The sequence below is a fragment of the Ranitomeya variabilis genome, chromosome 1, assembly GCF_051348905.1.
Source record: "Ranitomeya variabilis isolate aRanVar5 chromosome 1, aRanVar5.hap1, whole genome shotgun sequence".
NCBI classification, from domain to species: domain Eukaryota; kingdom Metazoa; phylum Chordata; class Amphibia; order Anura; family Dendrobatidae; genus Ranitomeya; species Ranitomeya variabilis.
In genome coordinates this window covers 66,811,569-66,823,940 of record NC_135232.1, presented here as the reverse complement: position 1 = coordinate 66,823,940, position 12,372 = coordinate 66,811,569, and the positions used below count along the sequence as shown (strand labels likewise).

The 12,372-nt window shown below is 43.9% G+C and overlaps 1 protein-coding gene across 7 annotated transcripts in view; it reads right to left on the bottom strand.

The window, feature by feature from the left end:
• The window catches only part of UNC13B (unc-13 homolog B), a 328,189-nt gene that overhangs the window by 86,012 nt on the left and 229,805 nt on the right, over nucleotides 1-12,372 (bottom strand). For all 7 annotated transcript variants that reach the window (XM_077284764.1, XM_077284742.1, XM_077284725.1 and 4 more), the window contains 3 exons: nucleotides 9,903-10,122; nucleotides 9,283-9,510; nucleotides 8,939-9,080 (listed from right to left, as the gene is read on the bottom strand). In XM_077284764.1, the coding sequence (XP_077140879.1) occupies nucleotides 8,939-9,080; nucleotides 9,283-9,510; nucleotides 9,903-10,122 (590 nt within the window). The remainder of the gene's footprint in view (nucleotides 1-8,938; nucleotides 9,081-9,282; nucleotides 9,511-9,902; nucleotides 10,123-12,372) is intronic.

Here is a 12,372-nt window from a genome sequence, read left to right as displayed (position 1 = left end):
AGTAAATGATTTGCAATCAATTACGGTATATTTCACAGGTCGTTTGCAATCAGGAGACCTTTTTACATAGCTGGATATAAAAGGTCTTCTTCAGGCTGCCACCTGCAAGGTGCAAGACACTCCATCATGACCCAGCAACTTCTCATGAACGCGGGATGAAGGCGATCCTGGTTATCAAATGCCCCCACATGGTTTGTACATTATATAATCATCTTCTCTTCTCTGGATGGAGATTTATTTTCTAAGTGTCATCCATGTCCACTCCGTCTAGGCGGTCTAATCAGGGGAGGCATCATCAACTGGCCTCGCTGGGGAAAATCGTAGAAAATATATTATCATTGTCGGATCATGTCTGGAGACCACAGACAGTCTTATCAAATGTAACCTGCAATGTATGGGTGACAGCAACAGCAATCAAGTACAATCATCATCTCTTCATGGCGAGGGCAAGTGCAGACACCATGGGGCAACCGAGCTACGCGCTTGGCTTTTTTTCCGACAGCTCCAGAAGGAATGGAGCAGCGATCAGGCATGAGCATAGTGACTCCATCATATTGGCGATAAAAGTGCCCCAATAAGGACTAAAAATGTCCTATTCTGCAGATTTGTGCAGACTCCTAACGAGCTGTGAGCCATCACCTATCCAATAGATGGATAGATAGATAATTTGTTTTCATAGGACACCACCTTTAAAAAGGAGAAAATGAATCCCTTCGGCCAACTTGTCAGGGGTCTCTCACCCACCCAGTCTCGCACTTCGCAAAAACCCTTCTATATGCAAATGGAGATTCTGGTTTGACTTTACCGTACATCCCAAGTCATGTGACAAGGCTCAGTGAAGGGTCGATACTGATCTTTAGAATCGCACTGGAGACCCTGTTCTCTACTTTTGTGAATAGGCTACTTGCAAATGAATTCAAGTTAGGCAAAAAGTTTTGCAGGATCCTAATCCAACATCCACATAGGTACGCCATGGCGAATAGTCCAGCTGCAACTGTCCAATACTCCAATTCCGCCACTTGTTACTTAAGAATTTCCATCTTTTAGAGGTCATGAGAACAGAGCCTCCGTCACTCCAGCTCTATTCCCCTCCCAGAACCGCCTCCTCCTGCTTGACCGACAGCTGCTATGCTATGTGAATTCAAGCAAAAGGGCAGTCAGTCAAACAAGGGGAGGTGGCACTGTTCAGGGAGTAGAGCTGGAGTGACAGAGGCTTCAGAACTACCATCGCGCCTCAGCATTTTATTGCTATGCTAAATTGGTCATTGAAAGAGCTATATGTGCATATAAAAAGTTTGGGGGGTGAAATCCTGCTGAATGATCCCCTTTACTCCATTAGTGCTATTATTTGGATACAAAATGAAGGAGGAGGAATGCTTTGAGAAAAGCGAATTCATTTTCCTCCATCACATTACTGCTGATAACATTCAAAAGCCTGAAATAGATCTGTCTAATGATGTATCCTGCTGTCAAGATAATTCCCATATCATGTACTTAGGCTTTATGAAAAATAGAATTGGACTTAGCAGTAAACCACTTTCTAGGAATCATCCACAATGGCACCACGGGATGTTGGACTCCATGTCCTAATTAGGGACAGGAAAGAGGAAAAATATTCCCTTCCCACCTCCAAGTAGTTTGAAATCGCCACACCAGCATGAATGCTCTAATTATTTAACATCAAAGAAAACATAAGACAATGAGAGTGTATCCGTACTATCATGGAGGGTGTCTAGAAACCAAATTATTGTTAAGTCTAATTCTATGTTCTCAAATTACTCCCCACGACACCACAGGGCACCATAGATGCATATTCAGGGTGGGACAATAGCATGGAGAACAGTTCTTCTATATGGAAACTTAAGATATTAAGTTTAATCTGTAATATTTGGAAAAGGTATGGACTGAGGACCAGGTAGCAGTCTGCAGATCTGCTCGATTGAGACGTTCACACATGCAGTCTAGGTGGCCAATGTGGCTCTGTTGGAATGAGCCTCTTTGGAGGAGGCAGCTCATGAGCTTGGGAAGTGTTTCTTGATCCACATGGAAATAGTATTTTTTAGACATTGCGTTATCTTTATTAGGTCCACAATAATAAATGAAGAGATATTGATCTATTCTGATAGAATGAATTCTTTTGTGGTAACGGGAGAATTAGTCTACGCACAACTAATGAATGGAATTCTTCTCCTTTATTGTTGGACGTATTTTGCCAAAATAGAGCAGAGAGATTCCATGAGAGATACATGGAACTCAAAAAAAACATTTTTAGATAAAATAATGAATCAATTTTTTTGTAAGTAGTGTTCTCTAGTAGAGAGTGCCTGGATTTCACAAACAGTTCTTGCTGTAGTGATGGCTACTTAGAATGAAGCTATGTATCACTTACAAAACTTCAACAAATGGTCTTAGAGGCTCGAAAGGAGATGGAGTTAGGCCTTTAAGTACAATGTTTAAGTACTAAGATGGAAGCAGACTAGCGACCCTAGGAGATAAATGGCTAGCTGCTCTCATTAACCATTTTATCAATCGATGATTTACCAGATCTTTACCAAACTATGAACATACGGCAGAGATTTCTACTTTAACAGTACTGGGTGAGAGTCTTTTTGTAACCCCTTTTGGAGGAAAGCCAAGATTCTGGAGAGGTCGGGATTTATAGGGTCAGGTAGAGTTTCATGACATCAGGATACAAAAAGTTTTTGGAGTCTTATTATAAATTACATTTGTGACAATTTTTCCACTTTGCTGTAGAGTAAGGATGACTGCCTCAGATGGAGCCTTGGTTTATAGAATTAGGCTTTCAACTTAGCAGACATACGTTTTCTAGATTTGGAATAAAAATGGGTCACTGGTTTAGAAAGCCCAGAGTGGTTGGAAGAATAAATGGTTCTTGTACCTTCACTTTGTTCAGCAGTACAACCCAGTGACCTGAGCTTTTTCTTCTTGAAACAAGAACAGGAAACAAAAATACATAGACCAGGCTGATTTCCAGTGAAGGGTTAGAGCGTCTACCCCTAAACATGGACCACTGGGAACCAAGGTGAAGAAAACCGGTAACTTGGTGACTATGGGGTGACCAACAGGTCTACATCTGGATAGATCCATCTACTACTCATCAGGTGGAAGACTGACGTTGATACTCCAGTGTCTCAGGCTCAGAAGGTCTGTTTGTATGTCGGAGTAAGCGCACACAGGGAGGAAAGATGAAAAAAAAAAAAAGATAGCCTCCAGTCCAAGAAACAGTGTGAGATATGATGTAGCAACAAAAAGTGATGAAAAGAAAAAATGTGCAAAACTGAAAATATTATAAAATTCCAATGTTGAGAATGTTTCACCAAGAAGGTTAATCACTCCCGGCACTCCACGTATGTGGCGGTACAGTTCTGTTCAGATGCTGTCGTATGCAGAATACCATGGAAGGTTTAATCAATACCCGTCCCTGTGAGTTTTCTGCTCAGTCTGTGTGTTATGAAAGGTTAATGTAATATCATAGTGGGGGGAATAGATCGTCAGGACCTCATCAGAGCAGAGTCTGTGCCCCCTAATCAGACGCGAGGAGCTGTCGGAGTAATCTCATTCACACCAGCAGAGAGGTGACAGGACGCAGACATGTGGTGACAATGTGCAGAGCAGAGAGGCGCGGTGACCTAAATGTCAGCGTAGACTGGAAGCATCGCCGTGAAACACACAGGCTGGGGCTGACACGGCTACTGTGGACTAGGGGTGCAGCGAGGCAACTAAGTGCCAGTGATGGACAGCCACTTCACCAGACCTTCTCCCTCGTATTACAGGCGTGATCGATGGATCGGAGCATCCATTACCGCCCATAAAATAATCCAGTCTTACCCCAGTAAAGCATTAATTCTGCAGATCCTGGAACCTTTTCTTGGGTCGCACCCAGAAACGTATCGATAACTGGACAACCGAGTGATTACTTGTCAATAGGACAGGACATGGCCGATGGGGTCAGCAATAATTGGATCACGTCAGATTCTGAAGGGACATATTACTACGGCGAATGGTAATGCCCAGCTGACAATTCATTTGCATTTTGTTGCTCACCTGTCCTAGCGCCAGGCTCTGAATTTAACTCCCCATCAGCCAATTCACTCTGTAGTCCACCTGAATATTCAGATAGTCAGTGTACGCTAAACAAGCACCCCCATGAGTCACTATTAAACCCAACTCTTATTTTGCAGGGCCAAAGAGAGCCTCCTGACTATCTCATCTCAGCAATACCACACACCTGGCTCTGCACCTTCAAAGCACTACATGCACACGCTGCTCTGCCTGGTCAAGGTGCTAGCCCAGTCTGCATACCCAGTTCTACTGTTCCAAGGTGATGTCGGCACACAAAGCTCTGCTGAACCATGTCTTCACACTGGACTCTACTGCTGCTGTATCATGGTGCCTTTTTGCATACTAGGTTGCAAGATGCTCTCTGCACAAAGGACTTGAGGATGTTTCAAAGTGCGAGACCACACACTTCGCTCTATCAAGGTACATGACTGAATAACCAGCTCCACTATGCCCCTCAATTCTAAGCAGCGTCCAGCATATTCCGTACCAGTTTCACTTGCATCCCCCTGCATACCCAGCTCTGCTGTTTCACTTGCACCCCTGCATACCCAGCTCCGCTGTTTCACTTGCATACCCCTGCATACCCAGCTCCACTGTTTCACTTGCATACCCCTGCGTACCCAGCTCTGCTGTTTCACTTGCATACCCCTGCGTACCCAGCTCCGCTGTTTCACTTGCATACCCCTGCATATCCAGCTCTGCTGTTTCACTTGCATACCCCTGCGTACCCAGCTCCGCTGTTTCACTTGCATACCCCTGCGTACCCAGCTCTGCTGTTTCACTTGCACCCCTGCATATCCAGCTCTGCTGTTTCACTTGCACCCCTGCATATCCAGCTCTGCTGTTTCACTTGCACCCCTGCATATCCAGCTCTGCTGTTTCACTTGCACCCCTGCATATCCAGCTCTGCTGTTTCACTTGCACAAATGCCTCTTGTCCAGTTGGTTCTCTCAACCACGGCTTAGTGAATTCACTTCACAAGGTGAGCCATAACACATTTCCAGTAGGAACAACAGAAGAATGACAATGCAAAGTTCAAAGAAAATATGCCCTAGATATTCATGGGAAACACAAGAATTTATAAAGACAGACAAGTCAGAAGAGCGGACGGGTTCTCTAACAGCAGTCATGAAAAGGTAAGAGCAACTCCAATTGCAAATAAGTTAAAATTAATCAATCACACCCAGAACAACGCTAAAAATTCATCTGAAATCCCTGAATAGTCTGCTGACACCAAAACCTACTTTGAAATTATTTCATCAGGGCATGCATCAGATTCATATCTTGCACTGATGAGGGGCAAAAATGTCACAACATCTGTATGTAAACGGAGATTCTGGTCTGGCTGTAAATTCAGTCATGAAGCAAAGCTCTTTAATAAGTTAATACTGACTTAAAGGATTAATACTTCCAATAGGTGGCACCATAGACCCAGTTCTCTTCCTGTGTGTAGAGACAATCTGCATGTTTTTCCCCCCCGCACTGCATGGCCTATAAGTCTCCTTATAACATTTTGTAGCCTCCTTTATCGCTTAGACTAAAAATCTCCCAAGCACACTGGTCCACCGATACCCCAATACAAAAGACCATTATCAAGCACAGGACTGCTGTATATCTCCTAAATTCACTCTAGAGAGTCTCGGAAACTACCATTAAAGCTGCTTTAGTAGTGAATGAAGTATACGATAAGTGACTAAAACTTAGTCCTGGAGATAAAGGAAATGTGAAATCTCATGATTTTCATTTTGGACACCCACATATGCTGGAAAGAAAAGGATTAATAAGCACCCCCGCATCGTTCTAGGTTACCCAGAAGCCTGCGTCACCAGATGTCACTGCAGAGACTTCCGTACCCCACTGAATCCGCCCCGTTCACACCACGCTGTACTATGACAGCTGTAATAAGCGCATGCTGTTATGTGCAGTTCATTTTCAGTTTCGGCAGTAATTGAGCAATGATTCATTAGTGCTTTAATGTCGTTCCACAAATAGCAAATGGAGAACGAAGCAGAGAGAAAATCACAGCCAGGAGGCAGGACAGTGACATTACTTTCCCATTAGGAGGCCGATGACGAAAGCCGGTAAATAACTATAATGAGCGGCCGCCGGCGTATACTGCAGATACCGGTGCCTGTACTGGGAACTGGGAACATCAAATTCAGGATTTTAATCAGTTCTATTGCCCCCGGTGTATAACCTCCGACCCCCCACCATGCTGCCTGCCCTAACTAACAAGTGATAGAATGGCCGCTGGTGCAGAGCTCCCTGATACCAGCGCGGTCCTGTAATAGGAGCCACCGGGGTAACAAGGCCATTCCTTTCTCCCAAATCTTCGCCAAACACCTGCGAGTGATATTTTTGTGAAGTAGAAGGAACCTCAGCCACAAAGTGGAGACCCCATAAAGTTACAAATCGGGGTCACCGAGTGCTGAGGAACAGAAAGCAGAAAAGTCACCAATGCTCTGCTGACTCAGTAACTCCAGAGTCCAGACCTCTTCTGGTAAAAACATCTGCAAAAAACTGTGCCCCTGCCAGGAGCTTAATAGCTGAGCAGCTGCATGCAGCCTTACATCACCAAGCACAATGCTGAGCATCGCACAGAGTGGTATAAAAGGCACCACTACTGGACTCTGGAGGAAATGTGTTCTGTGCAGTGACAGATCAGACGTGTTTCTGGCGTCTGATGGACCAGTCTGGGTTTGGTGAATACCAGGAGAACGTTACCCCCTGACTGGATTGTGCCCGCAGTACAGTTTGGTGGAGGAGGGATAATACTATGGGCTGTTATCAGGGATCAGCTTTGACCTATAAGTTTCAGTCAAGGGAAATCTTAATCCTTCAGCACAAGACATTGTTGACCACTGTAGCTTCCAGATCTGTGGGAACAGTTTGGGGAAGGCCCTTTCCTGTTCCCCATGACTGTACCAAGCGCACAAGGTCCATACAGACATGGTGAGGGGACTTTAGTGGAAGATCATAAGCGGCCGCACAGAGACCGGACCTCAGCCCCATCCAACACCTGAAGAACAAGAGCAGAGGCTGCGAGCCCGGCCGCTCCTCAACATCAGTGTCTGACCTCACAAACACTCTTCTGGGTGAAGGGGAAAACAATTCCCACAGACTAAATCCACAAACTTGTAGAAATTCCTCTCAGAAGAACAGGAGCTGCCAAGGGGCCGACTCCATATTGATGTCTATAGATGCATGATAGGAGGTGATAAAAGCCCCTGTGGGTCTAATGTGAAAGGGTCCTAACACTTGTGTCCATAGACTGCAGAGGACGACCAGAGAGCGAACAAACCCGCCATCAGCCTCCATCTTCTGCCTCACGAGTCTGCGCACTCACCCCCTGCAATACTTTGTGCTACTGGAAGATTGTGCTCTTTTCACTGCGTCATTTTGGTCCATCTCCCCCAAAATCAGCTCATTACCCTCCTGAAATCTTCAGTGCTGCTTGGGGGGGGAAGCACCTCCAACAAGAAATACTCTGTGCTGCTCAGTATTCAGCTGGGAATTGCCCACTATAGCATGCTGGTGAAAAACTTCCATTACTGGTATATATAATAGTTGGTGTTGGAAGTGTAGAAATTCCATGAAGACAATAACCTAGGAAACACGGGATGATGTTGCACGAACGATGCCTCATTGTGCGCCGGTGGCTGCTGGCATTGTCTCATCCTCCGCCACTTCAAGGAGTAAATATACGAAAAAGCATCAACGGCGGCTTGTAAAGTGATCTGTGCTCAGCCCCGGGCCCGTGACTCAGAGACGAGCCTCCCATTACAGCACAGTCAGCCTTAATGAGGGATTAAACCAACGCCGTGCAGAAAGACAGCTCTGCTCCGAGCCCGGGGGCCACTGCCAGCACATAGCACAAGCCCCCAAATGAGCTACGGCCACCCTAACTGACTGCAGCTCTTCAATGGGCAATCCCATCTCTGACAGTGATGGGCTATGCACATGTTTGACTCGTGGGCAAGGGTCTCAGAGATGGACCCCACATCTGTCTTCAGGATGCCACTAGGAGGGGGTCTATGGTGGTCACAGATCTCAAATCAATAGAGCGAGCCGCACCTATGTGCAGTGAGCCCTGTAGTAAACATAGGTGAAGGTCTAGAAGACATTTATCGCATTATTTGCAAGTGCGTTCAGGGGTCGAACGGACCCCTTCATCAGTTCATAATCAATTCAGTTTGGGAACTGTCCTGGCGAAGAGGGTCGGATTGACCCCGAAAAGCAATGATGCTCCTTAACTGAATAAAGAATACTTGCCGACCAGAAACTTCCAAAAAGGATCATACAGTCAATCTGACATGGATTTTCAAAGTATGTATAACGGCCTCATCCGGTCTAAAATATTCATTTATGTACGCAGTTCGTATTGTGATCTCTGGAGACAGCTCCGTTGTAAGAGTTATTGGCAGCTCCCCCTGTACACCGCGATAAAGTGACACTAGGATGCAGCACTAACAGTAATATGGGATGGAGAAGAGGTTGCTCCTCTTTTTCCCAGGGCCAGAACATCTTCGTGTAAGTACTAAAGCATTTTAATTTTTTTTTGCCATGTGTCCCCTTTCCTAACTTCTTGGTTTAGGCGTCATTGCGGACCCAAAGTTGATAGTCTGAACCTAAAAAGTCTCACATAAACAAAGCTTAATATAGAAATTTGCTTTTCAATTCCTCATTCTTGTCAACATCTCTGCATGCTGTAAGTAAGGGGTGATATTCTTCTGTACAGGTAGAGGCTGACATTTTACCATGACCTAAACCTGCTTACACAGAGCATCGACCAGGACAAGACAGATCTGTGTAGACCAAGACCAAAATTTGAGACATCTTATAAAAACAAACTTACAAATAAAATTTCTCCTCCCACACCGGGTTCAGGTTGCCGTATATTGTTTTTGTTCTCTTCTTGGTTTTGCCCACTTGAACGGTGACGTAGGGGTCGCTTGAACCCGTCTTGTCCTTGGCTTGAAGACCCTGAGCACAGAGGACTAGAAGGAAGAGGACACTTGTGTAAGACACGTATTCTGATGTGAGATTACGATGACATTTCTGTTCTTCTCCGAGAAGACAGACCTAAGTCTAACTCAAATTTTCATCTCTAATCTTGTTTATGAAGACCACCCATATTTGAATGCAGGTTTGAGTTGTAACCATGTATATAGACACAACAGACATGGACAACGTCCTCACCTGTGATGGTGATCTTGGCCGACCACTTTGATGTGCCATCCAGGACGCTTTGCTTCACGGTCTTCATCTGCTGGGCATGGATAACCTTGCTCACAGTGAAGACATCTCTGATGACCTCAAAAATCTCAGGTTTGTTTCTTTCCCTGATCTTCATCCGATCCTTCATAGCCATGATGATGTTCTGGGTGCGGTCCTCTGCTCCATGCTTGGAGCTCTTCTCTGCTGCACCTGTGGAGGAGACATCATTGATCGGCACACATGAAGCATGGATGTCCCCCCAAAAAAGAAGCAAATGTCATGGCAGGAGCACATCAAAGGTGGAGCGATGGTTACCCCAGAGGGGAAGAGAGGGACGATCAGAAACCGAATCTCCGCTGTCAGATGTAACAAATGCCAGGCAGGTGGCAGACACCGTCACCATCTGACAACCTTTCCAGGTGACTCCGTGGTAGAAAATTCTGCCATTCCAGACATATCCAGCTGGCAAAAAAGTTAACCAAGGCTACACTCCGTATCCAAGGGCCAATCACAGGCAGCGGTTCAAGAACAGGGCCGACATTCAAGATGGGTGAGGGCAGATAATGTGGGCAGTAATAAGACGAGGATGGAGGGTCACTTACGTTGCAGACAATCGGCGTTCAATAAATCTTGGCACTTCTCATGACACTTGACCCCACATTCAGTGCAGCGCATCCCTTGCCTGGCTATTCCCCACAGTAGGCCTTCACATTCATAGCAGTAGGTGGGGGTCGTGGCCGTCCAGATTTCAAAGTTGTGAGGGGTTGTGCAGGATATGGGGTAGATTAAGGCTTGTAGAGTCTTCTTATACACATGTGATTTCTAGAACAAAAGAGGTATAAAGAAATGTGTCACTATGCACAAGATTAAGGGCAGTATTATAGTAGTCATATTCATAGACTGTACATAGGAGCAGTATTATAGTAGTCATATTCATATACTGTACATAGGAGCAGTATTATAGTAGTTATATTCTTGTATGTAGGGGCAGTATTATAGTAGTCATATTCTTGTATGTAGGGGAAGTATTATAGTAGTTATATTCTTGTATGTAGGGGCAGTATTATAGTAGTCATATTCTTGTACATAGGAGCAGTATTATAGTAGTCATATTCTTGTACATAGGAGCAGTATTATAGTAGTCATATTCTTGTACATAGGAGCAGTATTATAGTAGTTATATTCCTGTACATAGGGCAGTATTATAGTAGTCATATTCATATACTGTACATAGGAGCAGTATTATAGTAGTCATATTAATATACTGTACATAGGAGCAGTATTATAGTAGTCATATTAATATACTATACATAGGAGCAGTATTATAGTAGCTATATTCTTGTACATAGGGGCAGTATTATAGTAGTTATACTATTGTACATAGGGGCAGTATTATAGTAGTTATATTCTTGTACATAGGGGCAGTATTATAGTAGTTATATTCTTGTACATAGAGGCAGTGTTATAGCAGTTATATTCTTGTACATAGAGGCAGTGTTATAGTAGTTATATTCTTGTACATAGAGGCAGTGTTATAGTAGTTATATTCTTGTACATAGAGGCAGTGTTATAGTAGTTATATTCTTGTACATAGGGAGCAGTATTGTAGTAGTTATATTCTTGTACATGGGGCAGTATTGTAGTAGTTATATTCTTGTACATAGGAGCAGTATTATAGTAGTTATATTCTTGTACATAGGGAGCAGTATTATAGTAGTTATATTCTTGTACATAGGGAGCAGTATTATAGTAGTTATATTCTTTTACATAGGGGCAGTATTATAGTAGTTATATTCTTGTATATAGGGGGCAGTATTATAGTAGTTATATTCTTGTATATAGGGGGCAGTATTATAGTAGTTATATTCTTGTACATAGGGAGCAGTATTATAGTAGTTATATTCTTGTACATAGAGGCAGTATTATAGTAGTGATATTCTTGTACATAGGGGGCAGTATTATAGTAGTTATATTCTTGTACATGGGGCAGTATTATAGTAGTTATATTCTTGTACATAGGGGCAGTATTATAGTAGTTATATTCGTGTACATAGGAGGCAGTATTATAGTAGTTATATTCCTGTATATAGTGTTTGTAATATAGTGGTTACATTCTCATATGTGCGGGGCAGTATTATAGCAGGTATACTTAAGTGCTCTAGGTCTAGTCCTTATGAATAATGTTTCGTTGTAATTTTGAGATCATTTCAAAAGGGTTAGTATGTTCACTGTATTGCAGGGTACATGTGCTCTCGTTCTTGGTTGTGGCATAAAATTATTCTTAATTTGTGCTTTTTATAATTAATCACTGAATTATCTGCCAGATGCTATGAAGATTCGTATACTGTCGCTCACATATGGCAGAAGAATCCTCCACACTCTTCGCCTCTCAGAATCTGAACTTAAGTCATGACAAGGCTGTGAGGGGGCACGGGGTCTCCAAGACGAATCCTTTCCATGAACCTAAGATTGTACACTCCTGCGTCACCATTTTATGTCAGCATTTGCAGGGTCAGTCCCTCAAGAAATCGATAGTACATTATTCATAAGCTATTTATTTCCACATCAGGCAGTGCTCTCTCCAAGAAGGCAGAATGCTTATCAAGTGGAAAATGACAGCGAACTGTGCTCCTCCGCTCCTGAGTACAGGCAACGGAGGCTCTAGATTATCACATTCATACATATAAATAATTATTAAGTGGTTATGCAGCAGCTGAGGCGTGCATTATGAGGTTATGCAACAGATGAGGTGTGTATTATGGTCTGCAGCAGCTGGTGTGCGCATTATGAGGTTCTGCAGCAGCTGAGGTGTGTATTATGAGGTTATGCAGCAGCTGAGGTGTGTATTATGGTCTGCAGCAGCTGGTGTGCGCTTTATGAGGCTCTGCAGCAGCTGATGTGTGTATTATGAGGTTCTGCAGCAGCTGAGGTGTGCATTATGAAGTTAGGCAGCAGCTGAGATGTGCATCATGAGGTTCTGCAGCAGCTGAGGTGTGTATTATTATGGTCTGCAGCAGCTGAGGTGTGTATTATGAAGTTCTGCAGCAGCTGAGGAATGCATTACGAGGTTAA